The sequence below is a fragment of the Heloderma suspectum genome, chromosome 3 (genome assembly GCF_057233095.1).
Source record: "Heloderma suspectum isolate Gila_16-S chromosome 3, 16-S_ref, whole genome shotgun sequence".
Classification (NCBI taxonomy): domain Eukaryota; kingdom Metazoa; phylum Chordata; class Lepidosauria; order Squamata; family Helodermatidae; genus Heloderma; species Heloderma suspectum.
Window position 1 is genome coordinate 40,781,259 of NC_139460.1, and position 16,766 is coordinate 40,798,024.

Sequence of the window (16,766 nt, forward strand, 5' to 3'; positions counted from 1 at the left end):
TTGTCATGGTCAGATCATTTCCTTGTGAAGTTTGGACTGGCAGTAGCAGATCCTCCCTGCAGGGGTGGGGAACTAATTAAGATGGTCCGCCCACAGAGACTTATGGAACCCGATGGATTCTGGAATGCTCTGGGGGCTTTTCTGGCTGATAGGGCTGGTGATTCGGTCAAGGCTCTGGTCCCATTATGGAATGGTGAGATGGGAAGGGCCATCGATACAGTCGCTCCCAAGCACCTACTCCGGTGCTGTGGAGCCCATAATTCACCTTGATTTACAGAAGATCTACGGGCCATGAAACAGGCCAGATGACAGCTAGAGTGCAGGTGGTGCAGGTCTTGGAGCGAGTATGATCGACGATTAGCAAAGACTCTTTGTTGTGCCTATTATGCGGCAGTGAGGATGGCAAAAAAATCTTACTATACGTCTATTATTTCATCCTCAAAATGTTGCCCAGCAGAATTGTTCCGAGTGGTGAAGGGCCTGTTGTGATCTTGCTCAGGCTCAGAGAAATTGGGATTGGAACCCTCAGTCATCTGCTGTGATAAGTTTGCTAGGCACTTTGAGGAGAAAGTCGCTCATATTCGCTCAGAACTTGACACCACAGTGATTGCAGAGTCTGGGGAGGTGTCCAGTGTTCCGTCTGGTTGTGTTTCCTGGGATCAGTTTCAGTTGTTGCAGCCTGATCATGTGGACAAGACGCTTGAATCAGTCTGGCCCACTGCATGTAAGCTTGACCCTTGCCCATCTTGGCTTATATGATCTAGAAGGGGTGGATTGGCTGGGTGGGTCCAGGGAGTGGTAATGCTTTGCTCTGTCAGGGGGTGGTTCCTGCTGCCTTGAAAGAGGTTGTAGTGCACCCACTCCTGAAGAGGCCGTTCCTGGATCCAGAGGTGTGTGAGAACTATAGCCGCATTGCCAATATCATCTTTTTGGGCAAGGTGCTTGAGTGTGTGGTGGTTGGGCAGCCTTAGGTGTTCTTGGAGGACACTGATTATCTGGACCTGTTTCAGTCTGGTTTCAGGCGAGGGTACGGCACTGAAACAGCCTTGGTTGCTCTGACTGACGACCTACTCCGGGTGAAAGATGGGGGAGTGCTACCCTATTGATCTTCCTGGATCTCTCAGTGGCTTTTGACACCATTGATCATGGTGTTGTACTGGATCGGCTCTCTGAGATGGGAGTTGGGGACACTGTGCTACAGTGGTTCTGCTCCTACCTGCAGGGCCGATTCCAGAGAGTGGTATTGGGGGATTCCTGTTCTACCTCATGGCTTTTAAGCTGTGGGGTAGAACAGGGTTTTGTTGTATCCCCCATGCTGTTCAGCATCTATATGAAGCCGTTGGGAGAGGTCATTTGGGGTTTGGGGGTGGAGTGTCACCAGTAAGGTGATGATATTCAGCTCTATTTCTCCTTATTGTCGGCTGAGGCAGTGAAGGTGCTGGACCAGTGCCTGGAGGCTATAATTGGTTGGATGAGGGCCAATAAACTGAAGTTAAATCCTGACAAGACAGAAGCTCTGTGGATTGGTGGTTCCCGAGTCTGGGAATTGGGTAAGCAACCTGTCCTGGATGGGGTTGCACTCCCCCTGAAGGAGCAGGTGCGTAGCTTGGGAGTACTCCTAGATCCATTCCTGTCACTGGAGCCCCAGGTGGACTCTGTGGCCCGGAGTACTTGGGGCCAGCTTCGGCCTTTCCTGGACAGGGATAACCTAGCCACAGTAGTACATCCGCTGGTAACTTTCTGATTAGACTACTGCAATGCACTTCACGTGGGGCTGCCCTTGAAGACGACTTGGAAGTTGCAGCTAGTGCAAAATGCAGCAGCTAGACTGCAGACCGGGACACCCCATTCAAACCATATAACACCGGTTTTAAGGGAATTGCACTGGCTGCCAATACACTTCTGGTCAGAATTCAAGGTTTTGGTGATGACATTTAAATCCCTAAGCAGCTTGGGGCCTCGATGTTTGAGGAAGCGCCTCTCCCTATATATGCCTGCCCGAGAACTGAGATCTGTTGTAGGGGCCCTCCTCTGTGTCCCACCAGTACAAGACATACACTATGGTGGGACGTGGGAGAGGGACTTCTCTGCTGTGGCACCCCAGTTGTGGAATGCCCTCCCATTGGAGGCCCGATTGGCGCAACCATTGGTCTTGTTTCGGTGCCAAGTAAAAACATGGCTTTTTACCAAAGCCTTTGAGGGCTAAATGCATTTCCTAGCACATTGTTTTAACTGTTTTAGATTTTAACTGGTTTTAGCTTGTTTAATAGTTTAATATGTTTTTAGGTGTTTAAATTATTTATTGTTTTATACTGTTTACGTTGATTTTATCTGTATGCGGCCCTGAGATCTTAATGATATAGGGCAGGATTGAAATGTTTTGAATGAATGAATGAATGAATGAATGGCTGCCCTTGAAGACAACTCAGAAGCTTCAGTTAGTTCAGAATTCAGCTACTACAATTCTGACTGGTTCAGCTAGGTGGAGCCATATTATACCACTTTTTAAAGAATTACATTAGCCTATTAGTTTCTCAGCCCAATCCAAGATGCTGGTGCTTAGCTTTAGAACCATATACCCAAAGGAGTGCCTTGTCCCATATCATCTGGCCTGTGTATGAAAATCTCCATGTACCATCAGTTGGTGAAGTGTGTTGTGTTTGTACAAATGAGATGTCCTTTCTATAGTAGTAGAGTGTCATCCATGGAAAAATGTGGCGGTTTACATGTTTAGGTTTTGTCTTGAGATCCTTCCAGCTAGCACTACTATGGAATACAGTTCTAAATTTTGTACTAGGAGATGATTGAAAATAAGCCAGTGCATTTGTCTTACTTATGATTAGTTATGTCAATGAATTTGGAATTGGGAAACCCATCCAACCTTTAGGCCTAACTCATAATATGTTAGCTGCCAGGCAGCTTTCCCTGCCAGTCCTCTACTTGCCAAGCAAAATTACACTTACAGAGGGAATGGCATAATGATGGTGATAAGGGCTTCTCTTAAGACTTCATCCTTGAGGCTTGGACAGTATTAAGCATGTTCAGAAGTGTCCAGTTCTGGATGAGTGCTACAAGGCCTCTCCTGTTTTCAGCAGTCCTTTCTGCTGCTGGTCCTCTTCACTTCACAAGAGAAAGATTGCTTAATAGAGGACTAAGAGGGAGGACCCCAAGTTTTTCTGGGTTCTTTGAGAGCCTGGAAAATCCAAGAAATTACTGAACAAATTGCAGGTTGGGTGGTGGGGCAGTTTGCCTATCACTGTTACTAATGAATGTATGTACCGGCTATTGTATTGTTCGTATATTATCATTACTTTTCAGACATACAATTGTGTTCTAGATGGGACATGGTATAGAGGAGATATAGGAATGGGCTGAAGTATCCTTTATATTTGCCTTTGTATCTAGGGGAGTTGGAAATAGGCAACAATGGAGAGAAATTTTTATGGCAGTGCACAGAATTTTGCGAGTTTAATGTGAACCCTGCAGCAGTCCGATGCAGTTTAGTTTCTGGTAAGTTTTTTTTTTCAAACAGAATTTAATGTTCATCTTGAGAGATGACTTTCTCACAAATGTTACTTCCCCTCTGTTCAACAATTACTTATTTTAAAAGATTTCCATGGAATAAATTTGATATTTAAATCATGAAAGCCATTTTACTTGGAATGGCCAACATACTAAGTATTAAGCTGCTCTTGAAATTCTTTTAGAATTTTAGGTTTGGGTATGAATCCTTGTAAGTAACTTAAGTAGAATTATATTTTTGGGAAGGGTCAGCACTTTGACGTACAGATCTAGAGTTCTGGTCAGAGCCTCGTTGACTAGTACTTTGATTCATTAGGAAAAATGTACATACAAGTAAATAAGAACATAGAATAAAAGGGCTATAGCTCAGTGATGGAACTTATGTTTTGCATGCAAAAGGTCCCAGGTTCAGTCTCTGCCATCTCCAGGCAAGGATAGAAGACTTTGATCTGAAATCCTGAAGAACCTCTGGCACTCAGAGTAGACAATACTGATGGATAAATGGGTATAAGAGCATCTATTTTCATACGTGGTGGTCATGTAAACTAGAGGTAAAATATTGGAAAATTGTTAATAAACAAAAATTTAAAATTATTAATAATTATTTAACTACTTTGATTCCATTTTTATTAGTTTCACAAAAAATCACCTTCAGTATACTCAGATTTAATATCCTGTATAATAGTTGCAGCACAGATATGCTATGTAAGATTATTTATTTGTTTGTTTGTTACATTTATGTCCTGCCTTTCCTCCACGGAGCCCAAGAGAGCATAAATGATCATTCTCCTCTCCATTTTATCCTCACAACAACCCTGCGAGGTAGGTTAGGCTGAGAGTCAGTGACTGGCCCAAAGCCACCCATTGAGCTTCATGGCCAAGTGGGGACTACAACCCAGGTCTCTTGAGTCCCAGTCCAACACTCTAATCACTACACCACACTGCCTTTCAAGGTAGCAGAAGTTGTCAACAGTTAAATTGTCTGAATGGAAGCAATGGTATAAGGCAGCTACCTATGTTCCCTAGGAAAGAGAATCCTGAATTATGTGTTGGATGACTCCTAATGGAGTGACATTTTTTATGAATGCTAAAGGAGGACCTCTTGTTTACATGCAAATGTCAAAAGTAGTATATCAATTTCTGAGTTTATAAGTGAAATATAAATGCAGCAAGGTTTTAGAAGTAAGTCGAGTGAGGCATGCAATATATACATACTGCATGGTGCCATGCAGCTGTCCTAAAAAGTCACCTTTGGGAGAACACGCTGTTTTAATCTGCAGCTGAAATGAAGTATGTATAACTGTATTTGCTTACATTCAGCCCGTGTTATCCTTACCAACTCCCTTTCCTGTTGCAATTTCCCCTTCTGACAGAATGTAGCTTCTAAGGATTTTTTAAAGCAGGGTTGTCTCTTCCCCTACACCCTTTTTTTTCTTATATGCTTATATGACTCTGAAAAGGGCCATATAAATTGATGGTGCTATAATATGACAGTTTTTATGTAACAGTCATTTATAGATTATCATGCTTAGATGGTTTCAGGTGTTTACTGTGTATAGTAAACACCTGAATGTTTACACCTTACATTTCTGTGCAGTAAAAAATCTATTTTCTTGAATTATTTTTATATACTGACCTGTCCTATGTTTACTTCAAATTCATTAAATTTAAAGCTGAAGATGAATATAAATGGATCCTACTTCATTTCATTAAGATTAGTTTGAGATTGCAAAAGTACTACAATTCATTTCATTATGACAGATTTCAGATGATACAGTTAGGCTTGGAGCGCACTGCACTTTGAACTTGATATATTAAGATGTTAAGGTGTTTCAGATTTTGGCAGAATAGAAAAACAGTTGGAGAATAAAAAGTAAATCTGATATGGAATTATTAAGTCATGAATACTCTGAAGGGTATATATAAAGAACACTTCCTCTCGTGTTTCCTAACACAACTTCTGATGTTTCATACAATGCATAATTAACTTCTGGAATTCACTATGATTCATAAAAAAAGGATGAGGCACATTCACTGTGAATACATTTATCAAGCGCTGATGTCTATGACCACTAAGTGCAATCCTATGCATGTCTACTGGGAAATAAGTCCCACAGAGTTCAATGGGAGTCCCAGGTAAGTGTGCATATAATTGCAGCCTAAATGGGGTTAACTGGGTACAAGATTTTAATTGAACACAAAGCAAATATATTAACTGACAAATTAATGTTGCAATCCTCATAATTATTGGGTTGAATCGAGACTTAGTTATGCTTAGAGTAGACCCATTCAAAGTAGCTTAAGCTAGTTATGACTAACTTAAGTCCATTGTTTTCAATAGGTCTACTGTCAGTATGACTAAACCTGGATCCAGTCCATTAATACTTGTTTTTATAGTTTATTGCATTGTACACAGCTTCGGATTTCATATTCGTGGTAGATGAGGTGGTAAATAAGTGAATGCTTTTATAACTTAATAAATATTTCATAGTTGATTGATAAAGGAACTTAGGTTAGCAATTAGGAATTGTGATTTCTGGTCCAGTTCAGTTCATATCCTGGTTTTAAATCTTGTTTATAGTTTGATTATGCTGTTTTATGTAACTCAAACATTGCAGCAGATATGGTTGTAGCAAACGTCATAGCTATAAATATGAATGTGATCTAGAGTTTTAAAGTACTGGTATATATGATAAGAACAGCCATGCTGGATCATACCAAGGGTCCATCTAGTCCAGCATTCTGTTCACACAGCTGCCGACCAGGAACTCACAAGCAGGGCATAAGTGCAACAGCACCCTTCCGCCCATGATGTATTATTTCGGGTTTAAACAATTATATATTTAACAAAAAAACACTGCATTGAATTAATTTTCCCAAGAAACACTTAAATTTCTGCTATAACTCCTGGGTTGGATCCAGAGAACCATAAAGAGTATTCTTCTCGTGGAGCAGGGCTTCACAGTTCTCAGCACTCCTCAGACAGCTGCTCTGGAAGTTCAGGCAAGGGACCTTTGAAACCTCTTCGGGATATGATACAGCAAGCTTCTGATGGAAGGGGAAAGTGGCAGAAATCACATACGCATGCTTGTGTAACAAAAGCCACTCTGTGCTTGTGCAAAGAACCTCTAACCCAAGAAAAAGATGATTTGTTAGAAAAATGTAGTTACCTTTTAAGACTATATATTTTCTTCACAATATTCATAAAATGTAACCCAGTCTTTACTCTGAATGTGTTAGGATTGCACAAATAATGGGAAAATAGGGATGATACATTTGGCACTTTTTAGCAGTATAACCATTAGGATTTGCATTGGGCAGTAAAGAACTTGTATTGCATTGCTGTTTTAACTAACAGATGGGAAAATCTGGCACAGTATTGGCTTCCTCTCCATTTTTTCCTTGTCTTCCTTAGTCAGGCCTCTGCATTGTTCGGAATATTTACATTGGTATAGATTCTCCTAACACTGATGTAGAGCTTGGAGCTACTTGCTTTTTTCTATTTGTGTAACACAAGCAACCTTGCACACATGGTTTGCTAGTGCAGCTGTTCTTTCAGAATTGGATTGTTGGAATTTTCTGTAAATACTGATACTACTTCTGTCAATACCTTTTGTAGAATTTAAATTGCTTGTTAATTCAGTGTATAATTTGGTGGTATTTTAATTGACCAGTTTTGTAAACTATATAGTTTTGGGCTATTGCTCTGAGTGTATAATACAGGGCAGAGTGTCCGGAGTAAATTGCATTGAGTTAGATTGCCCGATCCTCTTTTTAGATTATCGAAGAAAATTTGTGTCCCGTAGCACACTGTGGCTTTTTTTTTTTTCCATACCAGTACAAATTGATTGGCTTTAACACATTTCCTAAAGACATGTTAATTACAAGGGAATCTTTATTTTATTAAATTTATTTTCTTGAAATATTTATATCCTATCAACCTTTAAAAAACACCACTCAGGGTAGCTTACAGCTTTCTTTAAACAATAAAATATCACAGAAAAAGACTGGGGCCCCATCTACACCAGGCTTTTACTCTGGGCCGGGTGCAAGTAGAGGTCCCTTGTGATAGATGACGGAGTTGCGACTTTGCAGCCATCCGTGGTTTTCGCCCGGAAAATGTGGACTTCCAAGGAGTCGTTTTACTGCAATTTTTTGGGTTTGCTGCAGGTTCCCCCATAGTTGTGGGCCATCTGTTCTTTCCCTGAACCGACTTCGCATTTTACAGTGGGCGCGTTGTAGGCGTGCGTAGTGCCTGCGTCAGTCTGTGACTCCCCTTTACTCCCCCCATCCCTTCGCAGCTGCAGTTACAGAGGCACAGAGGGGTGTTTTCATCTATGTAATCACACTTCCACAGTTTTGCAGCTTTGTATCTTCACAACGGTTGTGGACTCAGTACCCAAGGACTGGGGGGGGGTCGTCTTGGGGAAAGAATAACATTGCTCCGGCCACCATTTCCAAATGATGGCTAGGCACGTAGCACTCACGCTTGTGAGTGCCAACCATCGCAAGAGTCTCGGGCCGGGGAACAGACAAACTGATGGTGCAGAAATGAATGAGCACAAAACTTTACCTAAAAAGGGACGGAAAGACACAACAGAGCCCCTCAAATACACAACAGCCACTGAAATTTCGCACCCCCACACTCACGGGACTGCACAGCTGCACGTTTCAGTAAAATGGCCAAAAAAAGGGCACGGTGAGTCTGTAAGAGAAGAACCCAGTACATTGCAAGTGTATTGCAGGGCATGGTGACTCAAAGCTGCATTGCTGCGCAGTTGCAACGGGGTGGGGGGGTCAAAGCAGTGCCATATAGATGCGGCCTGGGAAACAGAAAATAAAGCACTTTAAGCTGCAATCCTATACACATTTACCAGAGAGTAACCCTCATTGAACTAAACAAAACTTACTTCTGAGTAGACGTGTGTAGAATTGCACTGTTAGTTATTTACATGTACCCTGTATATAAAACATGAAAAATAATTTTCTGTTTCTATCAGAACAAATCATCCTATGGTTGTGACATTTTACAGCAGGGCTGAGCAACAGATAGCCCATCAACTACATGTGGCCTCTGTTGCTCCATATATATATATATATATATATATATATATATTTAAGAGGCATCCATAGCTGCCATTTTGACCCTCTTTACTCTTTTGGCACTTCGTAGTTGCTCCGGCCACCTTTAAAAGAAAAACAAAATGGCACCATACTGGTGCAGGAGGTGCAGTGCAGGGCGGGAGGCAGAAGTTGAAAATAGCCACCCGAGATCCTGAACTTGCCCATCCCAGTTTTACAGCAAACCACATTAAAATGAACAGATCCGTGACTATCTTCTGTTAATTAGATTATGTAACTAGTGCTTTTTAAAATTACGATTTGATAAAAAGATCCATCAGGATGCATCCATAAAAGTGTCAGTTTTTAGGGGAAAATGCTTTGGAAAACATTCTTACACTTTTTCCCTTTCTTTCTTCAATGTAAATATAGTTCTCATCTTCTTTTTCAACCAAAATACTTGCCCCCCTTTTTGTATCAGCCAAGGCTAAGTATTGTTAAATGACTTCTGTTCCTTTCAGATAACAGTTTTGCCCATATTATTCAATCTGTATTGCATTAAAATAAACGTTTCTAGCAAGTTGTACTTTGAATTTTCCTAAATCAAGAACCTTTTCAAGTTTCAAGTTGTTCAAGTTAGTGTTGTTCCAAATCCATGTATGCAAATACACACATAGGTTTGCTTCACAGGTAATGGCCAAATCATGTTTGACCGTTTGACCATGCCTCAAGTTGCATGCTCCCTCTTCCACCTTCTACCATAGTTTGATGTTACATGTTAATCACATAAACCATGGTTTGCACAAACTACACTTTGCCTCCACACCAGAATTGGAATCTCACATCAGACTGTGGTTTCTGCCCAGTTTGGTTATGACAGCAAACTATGGGTTCCCCAAACCAGGAATTGGAGTGCATGGGAAGAGGAGGGAGCAAGCTATGATTTGGCCGTAGCATGTGAAGTGGGCCAAAGAGTACTTGGATTATGGCAGGATCCATGGATTGTGGCCAACCCTTTTTTGGCAGACCCATTGTCTTCAGTCTCTTGTCATTTTAAATTTGACAGAATTGACTCAGCTGATCTTAATTATTATGCTCGATCTTCATTCACTGTTAGGGAAAATTAAGCAAAGAATTATTGCTCTTGAGATTACATAGTATTTTTTTGCATACATCAGCAGGAATGTTTTTATCAATGAGAACAATGCTTATAAATTAGAAATGAATCACATTTTGGAGTTACATTTATAAACTTCTTTGCTTGGACATCTTGCAACATGATGCACTCAAGTGGAGTCTTGTCAAAACTTAAGTGACTGCCACTTAAATGTTGAGAAACAAGTCCTGGACAAACTAGGTTATTGACCAAGAGGAACTCTGTGTTTTGAACACGATTGCACTGTGTCAATATTACAAAATAGAAGAATCATAGAATAGTAGGGTTGGAAGGGGCCTACAAGGCCATTGAGTCCAACCCCCACTTAGTGGAAGAATTCCACTTAGTGTGTTATTATTTTGTTGTGCATTTAAAGAATCATTCTGAAGTGCTTTCTGCTTTCATAACACTAAGAACCAAATCCAGAAATTTCAGTCTAATCTGCCTGTATTTTATATGCAGTGCTACTCTCTTGGCTTTCCTGGTGGAACTTCTTAAGAGTTCAGTAGCCATGCAAGAACAAATGCTGGGTGGAAAGGGATTCCTTGTTATTGGCTACCTCCTTGAAAAGGTAAGTGCTGTTAATATTGTTAGTACTATTAAGACATAATTAAACATTTTGACATAATTGACACTGTTTGAATATCAGGATAGCTAAAACTAACATCTTTGTTGGGTTGACTCGAACACCGTGGGCAGTAACCAAATTACACTGTGCTAGCATAAAGGACCTCTACCACAATGCCTATAGTGTTAGCTGGAGCGACGGGTTTTCTGGAGAACCCCATCACATTAGCTAACGCTATTGGCATTGTGCTAGAGGTCTCTTAAGCAAGAGCAAAGTAATTTATGTTAGCACTCGTATTGCATTGGGTACTGCCCTGTAGTTCACAAGGACACATAATTTATTGTAATGTTTCACTTTCTGTTGTTAACACGTAATTTGTGTTTGTTTTGAACAAACTGTAAACCTTAAAGCATTAAACATATGATAGTGAATGAGTCATGAGTCACTTTCTACATGGTCAGCTGACAGTGGCGGCATTACTGCCTTCCATTGAACAAGTTCCTACAAAACACAGAGAGACATTCTTACAAGTTACTCATCTCTGGAACGTTCCTGCAGTGGTCCAAATACTTGAGCCAAAATACTTTCCCATAAGCACAGGTTTTTTCGATGGGAGAAGGTTTGGGGAGCAATTAGAGCTCAATCCTATGGGTTACACTCTTGATAGACAGATCTCCAAGTTCAGAGCCCTCTGCCTATCTTGTGCCCTCCCGGCAAGAGCCACGCAGGGTGGGAGGAGGACAGAGGTGATCTCGCCTGTATTCCTCCATTTAAATCACAAAAAGAAGCTAGATGGGCCTCTGAGACCATTTAGCTGATTTATCTTTAGATGGGCAGGGAAGAGACTGGAGGGGATGCCTCTCCTTCCCTTTCCCCTTCCCCCTCCCCTTCCCCTCCACAGCACACCTTCTTTTCTCCCTCTCTGACTTCTCTTACGAGGTTGCAGTTGCAACCTCATAAGAAAAGCTTTCCACAGTGGCTGGGAAGGGGGCAGGGGAGGGAAAATCCATGATTGGATTGCCTCCTCAGTGCTTGTAGCTCTTATGGGTGTGGAGGAGATCTGCAGCATCCTGTGGCACCCTAGATGCTGTTTAGGGGCCATAGGATTGCTTTTTTAGTGTCCTTTAATAAATAGGTTTGTTTGCCTTTTTTAAAAACATGCTTTTGTATTTGTTATGTTAGTTCTTGCCTGACCTGAATATTACCTGGAACAGGTTAAAATGTGGTGGTGCAGAAAAGGGCAACCAAAATTATCATAAGAACATAAGAAGACCCATGCTAAATTAGGCCAAGGGCCTATCTAGTCCAACATTTTGTCCTCACAGTGGCCAACCAGCTGCCTTCTTTTCTGCGGAGGACATAGGGCAGATACCTATGCCTGAATTAATATTTTCAGGAAGGGAGTCTGAAGAACTGAAGCAGAGGAGACAAGAGATGAAGTTCTAGACCTTATGGACAAATTGAAAGCTATCAAATCACTGGATCCTGATGGTAGCCTTCTTAGAGTTCTTAACAAACTCAAATGTGAAATTGCTGATCTTCTAACAAAAATATACGATATGTAACTGAGACCAGCCTCTGTGCCAGAAACTTAGAAAGTGGCAAATGTAACACCAATTTTTAAAAAGGGATCCAGGGGAGATCTGGGTAATTACAGCTCAGTTAGCTTAATATCTGTTCTGAGAAAATTGGTGGAATGTATTATTAAAGATAAAATTAATAAGTATATAGAAGGACAAGGCCTGCTAAAAAAGAATCAACATCACTTCAGCAAAAGTGTCCTGGCTCACTAACCTTTTAGAGTTCTTTGAGAGTGTCAGTAAACTTGTGCACAATGTCCAGCAGACATTGCTTATTTGGACTTCCAAAAGGCTTTTGACAGAATCCCTCATCAAGGAATCCTGAGCAAACTTAGCAGTAATAGAGAGGTCCTCTTATGGAGCATAATTGGAAAGGTCCTCTTATGGATTGGTAACTGGTTAAAGAACAGAAAGCAGAGAGTGGGAATAAATGGTAAATTCTTGAAATGGAGGGAAATAGTTTCACAGCGATCTGTGTTGGGACTGGTGTTTTTAACTGATTCATAAATTATATGAAATTATGAGTGAGCAGTGAGATAACCAAGTTTGCTGATGGCACCAAATTATTTTGGTTCAAACTAAAAGAGATTGTGAAGAGCACCAAAAGGATCTTCCCAAACATGGGAGAATGGGCATTAAAATTGCAAATGCAGTTCAGTGTAAGCAAGTATAAAGACATGCACATAAGGGCAACAAATCCCAGCTTTATGTATACACAGCTTGTGGGCTTTCCATAGGCATCAGATTGGCCAATGTGGGAACAGAATGCCAGACTAAATAGGCATTTCGTCTGATGCAGCATAGCTCTTTCTATGTTCTTATGTTTAATACATTAAAATTCAGCTACGGGGAACCAACATGAATTCGTGTTATAACTTAATATAAAGTGGGTGAGCCAAAGCAAAACAAAAAATTCCAAGTTATAAAACTAGTCATGAGTAGGGATGGGCAGAACGCTTACCTCCAAGGCCGGTGGGGGGTGTCCGCAGGGGGGAGAGAGGTGATCTATCCCTCTCCCCCCCCTCCCTGGAATTGTAGCTGGCCAGCTCCACTCCACGGCAATTCTGCGGAGCTGCTGGCTGGCTGTGGAGCGCCAGCGATATGGCCACCATTGATTGCCGTATCGCTGGCTGGGCAGATTGACTGCGGACACAAAAGGCGTCCACTATGCCATTTGCGGCCATAAAGGTCTTAGTTTAAGCTAAATACAGCTGTAAATGGCTGTATTTAGCTTAAACTAAGACCTATACGGCTGCAAATGGCGTAGTGGATGCCATTTGTGTCCACAGTCAATCTGCCCAGCCAGCAATACAGCAATGTCGGCTGTATCGCTGGCGCTCCAGAGCCGGCCAGCGGGGAGGATCCAGCCAGCGAGGATTCCTCAAGGAGGCGGAGGTAAGTCTTCTGATCCTCCACAGACTCTGGGGGGGGGGGCAGATTCTTTTGAATCTGGCCTCACTGGGGTCCGTGGAGGATTTCTCCCTCATCCCTAGTCATGAGCAATGTAAAGAGTAGGTATGTACCTCCTCAGTTGTATGAATCCTCTAAGCCCTCATTTTGAACCTACCTTGAAGGAAGGTCTCCTTTGAACTTCTCCAGTGATCTGTTGGTTGCATTTAGTATTATGGTGGAACCAGAATCTTTGACTCCATTCATGCTAAATCATGTTTATTTAACAAATGCTACACCAAATTCCTCAGGTTCAGATGTTGAGTCATACGGTCTTAGTAAGCGTCTGTTGTGTAGGATTTGTCATCATACTTTTTCAATAAAGAGATGCCTTTTTTACTTGAGATTTATAAAGATAATCCTCATACACCTTTTATGGGTGGTTTCTCTTTCATATTGATCTTGTAGATGAATACTGCTTTATCAATTTGTTATGATTTTTTGGTCTTGGAAATTAATTTTGCTGCTGCTTGGTGGCTGCATTCTGTGTGGTTTAGTATTTGATGATTTTTATTCTGTGATGTGAGGGATGTACGAGAATTGTGTTACCGTTTGCAAATCATGCAGATATGTCCCATTTGCTACCCCGAACATGAAAGCAAGCAAGAACACAATTTTCAGGAAAATTTTGTTATTTCCCAAACTTCTGTTCAAAAGTATGCAAATATGTGCTCACGCAAATGCCCCCAAATCTGCATTTTCATGCATTAGCCTATGGAGGGGATGCATATTTTTGATGGGGGGGGGGGGGAAATGCGCATTTTAAAAAATGGATGTTTTCCAATAGGGAAAAGTTTCAAGGAAGAATTTGGAGAACAGCAACGAACTCAAACGTTGCATGCTTGCCAATCCCTATGTGAAGTAATAATGTTGTTAAATGTTGCAGGCCACCTTGTGAACTATAGTTGAATGGCATGCAGAATGAAATAAATGAAATAGACAAGAAAACAGGCAATAAATACATTTGAAATGAATGTAACAAAGTAGTAACTATTTCTTCAGCCATCAATTACAACTCGTTTTAATTTCAGAAATGTATATATTTGTCTGCGAACATTGTGTTCAATATAGTTAAAATAATTTCAGGCCTTCTCAATTTCATGTTCAGCATAACATATAGAACTGAATATCTACTGAAATAACTTGAATTATATTAATTTGTTCAGTCATCCAGAGTTCATATAACAAGAGCTGTGCTGGAACAGTTTTTGTCTTTTGCAAAGTATCTGGATGGGCTGTCACATGGAGCACCTTTACTAAAGCAATTATGCGATCATATCCTTTTCAACCCTGCTATTTGGATACATACACCTGCAAAGGTCAGTAAACTGAGCATTTTCTAAAAGTCTCATTTTACACTATTAATTCATCAGGATCACCCAAGTTGGTATTAAAATAACCACATATATTTATACTATAGTCTAGACTAACTGGGACCGCGGTGGCTTAGTGGTTAAGACGCTGAACTGCAGACTGGAAGGTTGGCAGGTCAGCAGTTCGAGACCCGAGTGCTGCGTGTTGGAGCGAGCTCCCGTCTTCAGTCCCAGCTCCTGCCAACCTAGCAGTTCGAAAGCAAGAAATTGCAAGTAGATAAATAGGTACCGCCTCGGCGGGAAAGGTAACAGCGTTCCGTGCACCTCGGTGTTCAGTCATGTCGGCCACATGACCACGGAAGCGTCTTCGGACAGCGCTGGCTCTTTGGCTTAGAAACGGGGATGAGCACCGCACCCTAGAGTCGGACACGACTGGTTGGGGACACCTTTACCTTTTACCTAGACTAACTAGCAAAATGAAGGTGACAAATATTTTTTTAATGTTCTTTGCAGGGATTGACAAATTTTCACTTGGTTTACTAGCCAAACTCATGAGTTATGTCACCACTGACTCCCATCCTTCCCTGAATGCACGCCTCATGATAATTCTTACAAAAACCCTGCAAGAAGTGAGAGAAGTGTAGGAAAGGAGAGAATTTCCCTTTTGAGTTTGCTCTTGCAGAAAGTGCTAGCTATGTGTTGCTAATGCTTTTTGCAAAAACCTCACTAGAAGGGAGAGAAACAAATGGAAACTCTCTTATTTCCTCTTTTTCTCCTCATTGTGCTTTCCAGGACGCATTAGCAGCACATGGCTGGTGCTTTCTTCCAAAGCCTAACTTGCAGGTCAGAAGCCTTTTCTCCTGTTCTCCCCATTCTCTGTAGAGGAAAAGAGAGGTGTTCTATGCATCCTGAAAGTTGAGGGGTGGGGTTTTTTTTTGTTTTTTTTAGAAAGTGCTACATTGCTGCTGCTGCTGCTTCTTGAAAAAAAAAACTGGAATCAAAGAGAAAGAGGCTGCTCCTTGTTTCCTCCATGGGGATGAAAAAGTATATGGGTTCTCTCCCTTCCCATTGTCTTTTTAAGGAAACAGCAGTGGCGCAATGCTGGTGGGTGCGTGTTTTTTCCAAAAGCCTACTTTGCAGAAGATAGATCAATTTTTCCCCCTCCCTTGAGAACAGGGGATGGAAAGAGAGAAGTTTAATAGAAGTTAGGCTTTTGGTGGATGCATAGTGTTGTCCACAAGATGAGGGACAGGCCCTCGCTGCTGGTGATGAAATGAGTGGGTTTATTGAATCCTGGCTCTGTAATAGCTAAAACTGTGGTGACTAGCATCATGAAGGGCAGCTTGCCTCCTCATCAACCTGCCTATACACTGGAGGGGTTTTTTTTAGGTGTCCCTGCTGTATGAGGTGAACCAGACAGAGATGAGGGAAAGAGCCTTTTTGCTGGTGGCACCCCATCTGTGGAATGCTCTCACCAAGGAGACTCATTGGCACTTACGTTTGTTAACTTTTTGGTGCCATGGAAAGACCTTTTTATTTTTGCAGGCTTTTTTAAAAGCAAAGTCATTTTAGCTCTGGATTTGATCTGTGTTTACTTTTTCTTGTAACACTTTTATGATGAGGTTTGTAAGTTGTGATAATTGAAGTGTGGAATGTAAATTTATTAATAAACAGTATATTAATACAATATTTTATTATTATTTAGTAATATATACTATAGCAACATCTTTTTATAATGTTTTTCAGGTTCAGCTGTCACTGTATACCTACTTGTCTGCTGAATTCATTGGTACTGCTACAATCTACACTACAATACGTAGAGTAGGAACAGTATTACAGCTAATGCACACACTGAAATACTACTACTGGGTGGTTAACCCTGCAGATAGCAGTGGCATTACTCCTAAAGGTTTGGGTAAGCATAATAGAAACACTGATGATATGCAAATAATGGGCTCATAGGGCAGTATTCAACGGGATGCTGATTCCCCTGCTGATTCCCCACCCCCACCCCGCTTTGCATAAGCAGACTCACTGTTTATGCAAGGCAGATTTAGTGCTTCCTCGGGGAAGCACTGAAATGAACAGAAACACTCATTTCTGGAAGGAGGCAGGTT

General features: G+C 41.3%; 1 protein-coding gene across 2 annotated transcripts in view; it reads left to right on the plus strand.

The window, feature by feature from the left end:
- Window positions 1-16,766, plus strand: part of NBEA (neurobeachin) — a 595,906-nt gene that overhangs the window by 97,374 nt on the left and 481,766 nt on the right. Inside the window, exons 11-14 of one of the 2 annotated variants that reach the window (XM_084843013.1) lie at window positions 10,202-10,310; window positions 14,503-14,655; window positions 15,442-15,492; window positions 16,396-16,564. In XM_084843013.1, the coding sequence (XP_084699139.1) occupies window positions 10,202-10,310; window positions 14,503-14,655; window positions 15,442-15,492; window positions 16,396-16,564 (482 nt within the window). The remainder of the gene's footprint in view (window positions 1-10,201; window positions 10,311-14,502; window positions 14,656-15,441; window positions 15,493-16,395; window positions 16,565-16,766) is intronic. The other variant, XM_084843014.1, reaches the window with a different exon arrangement.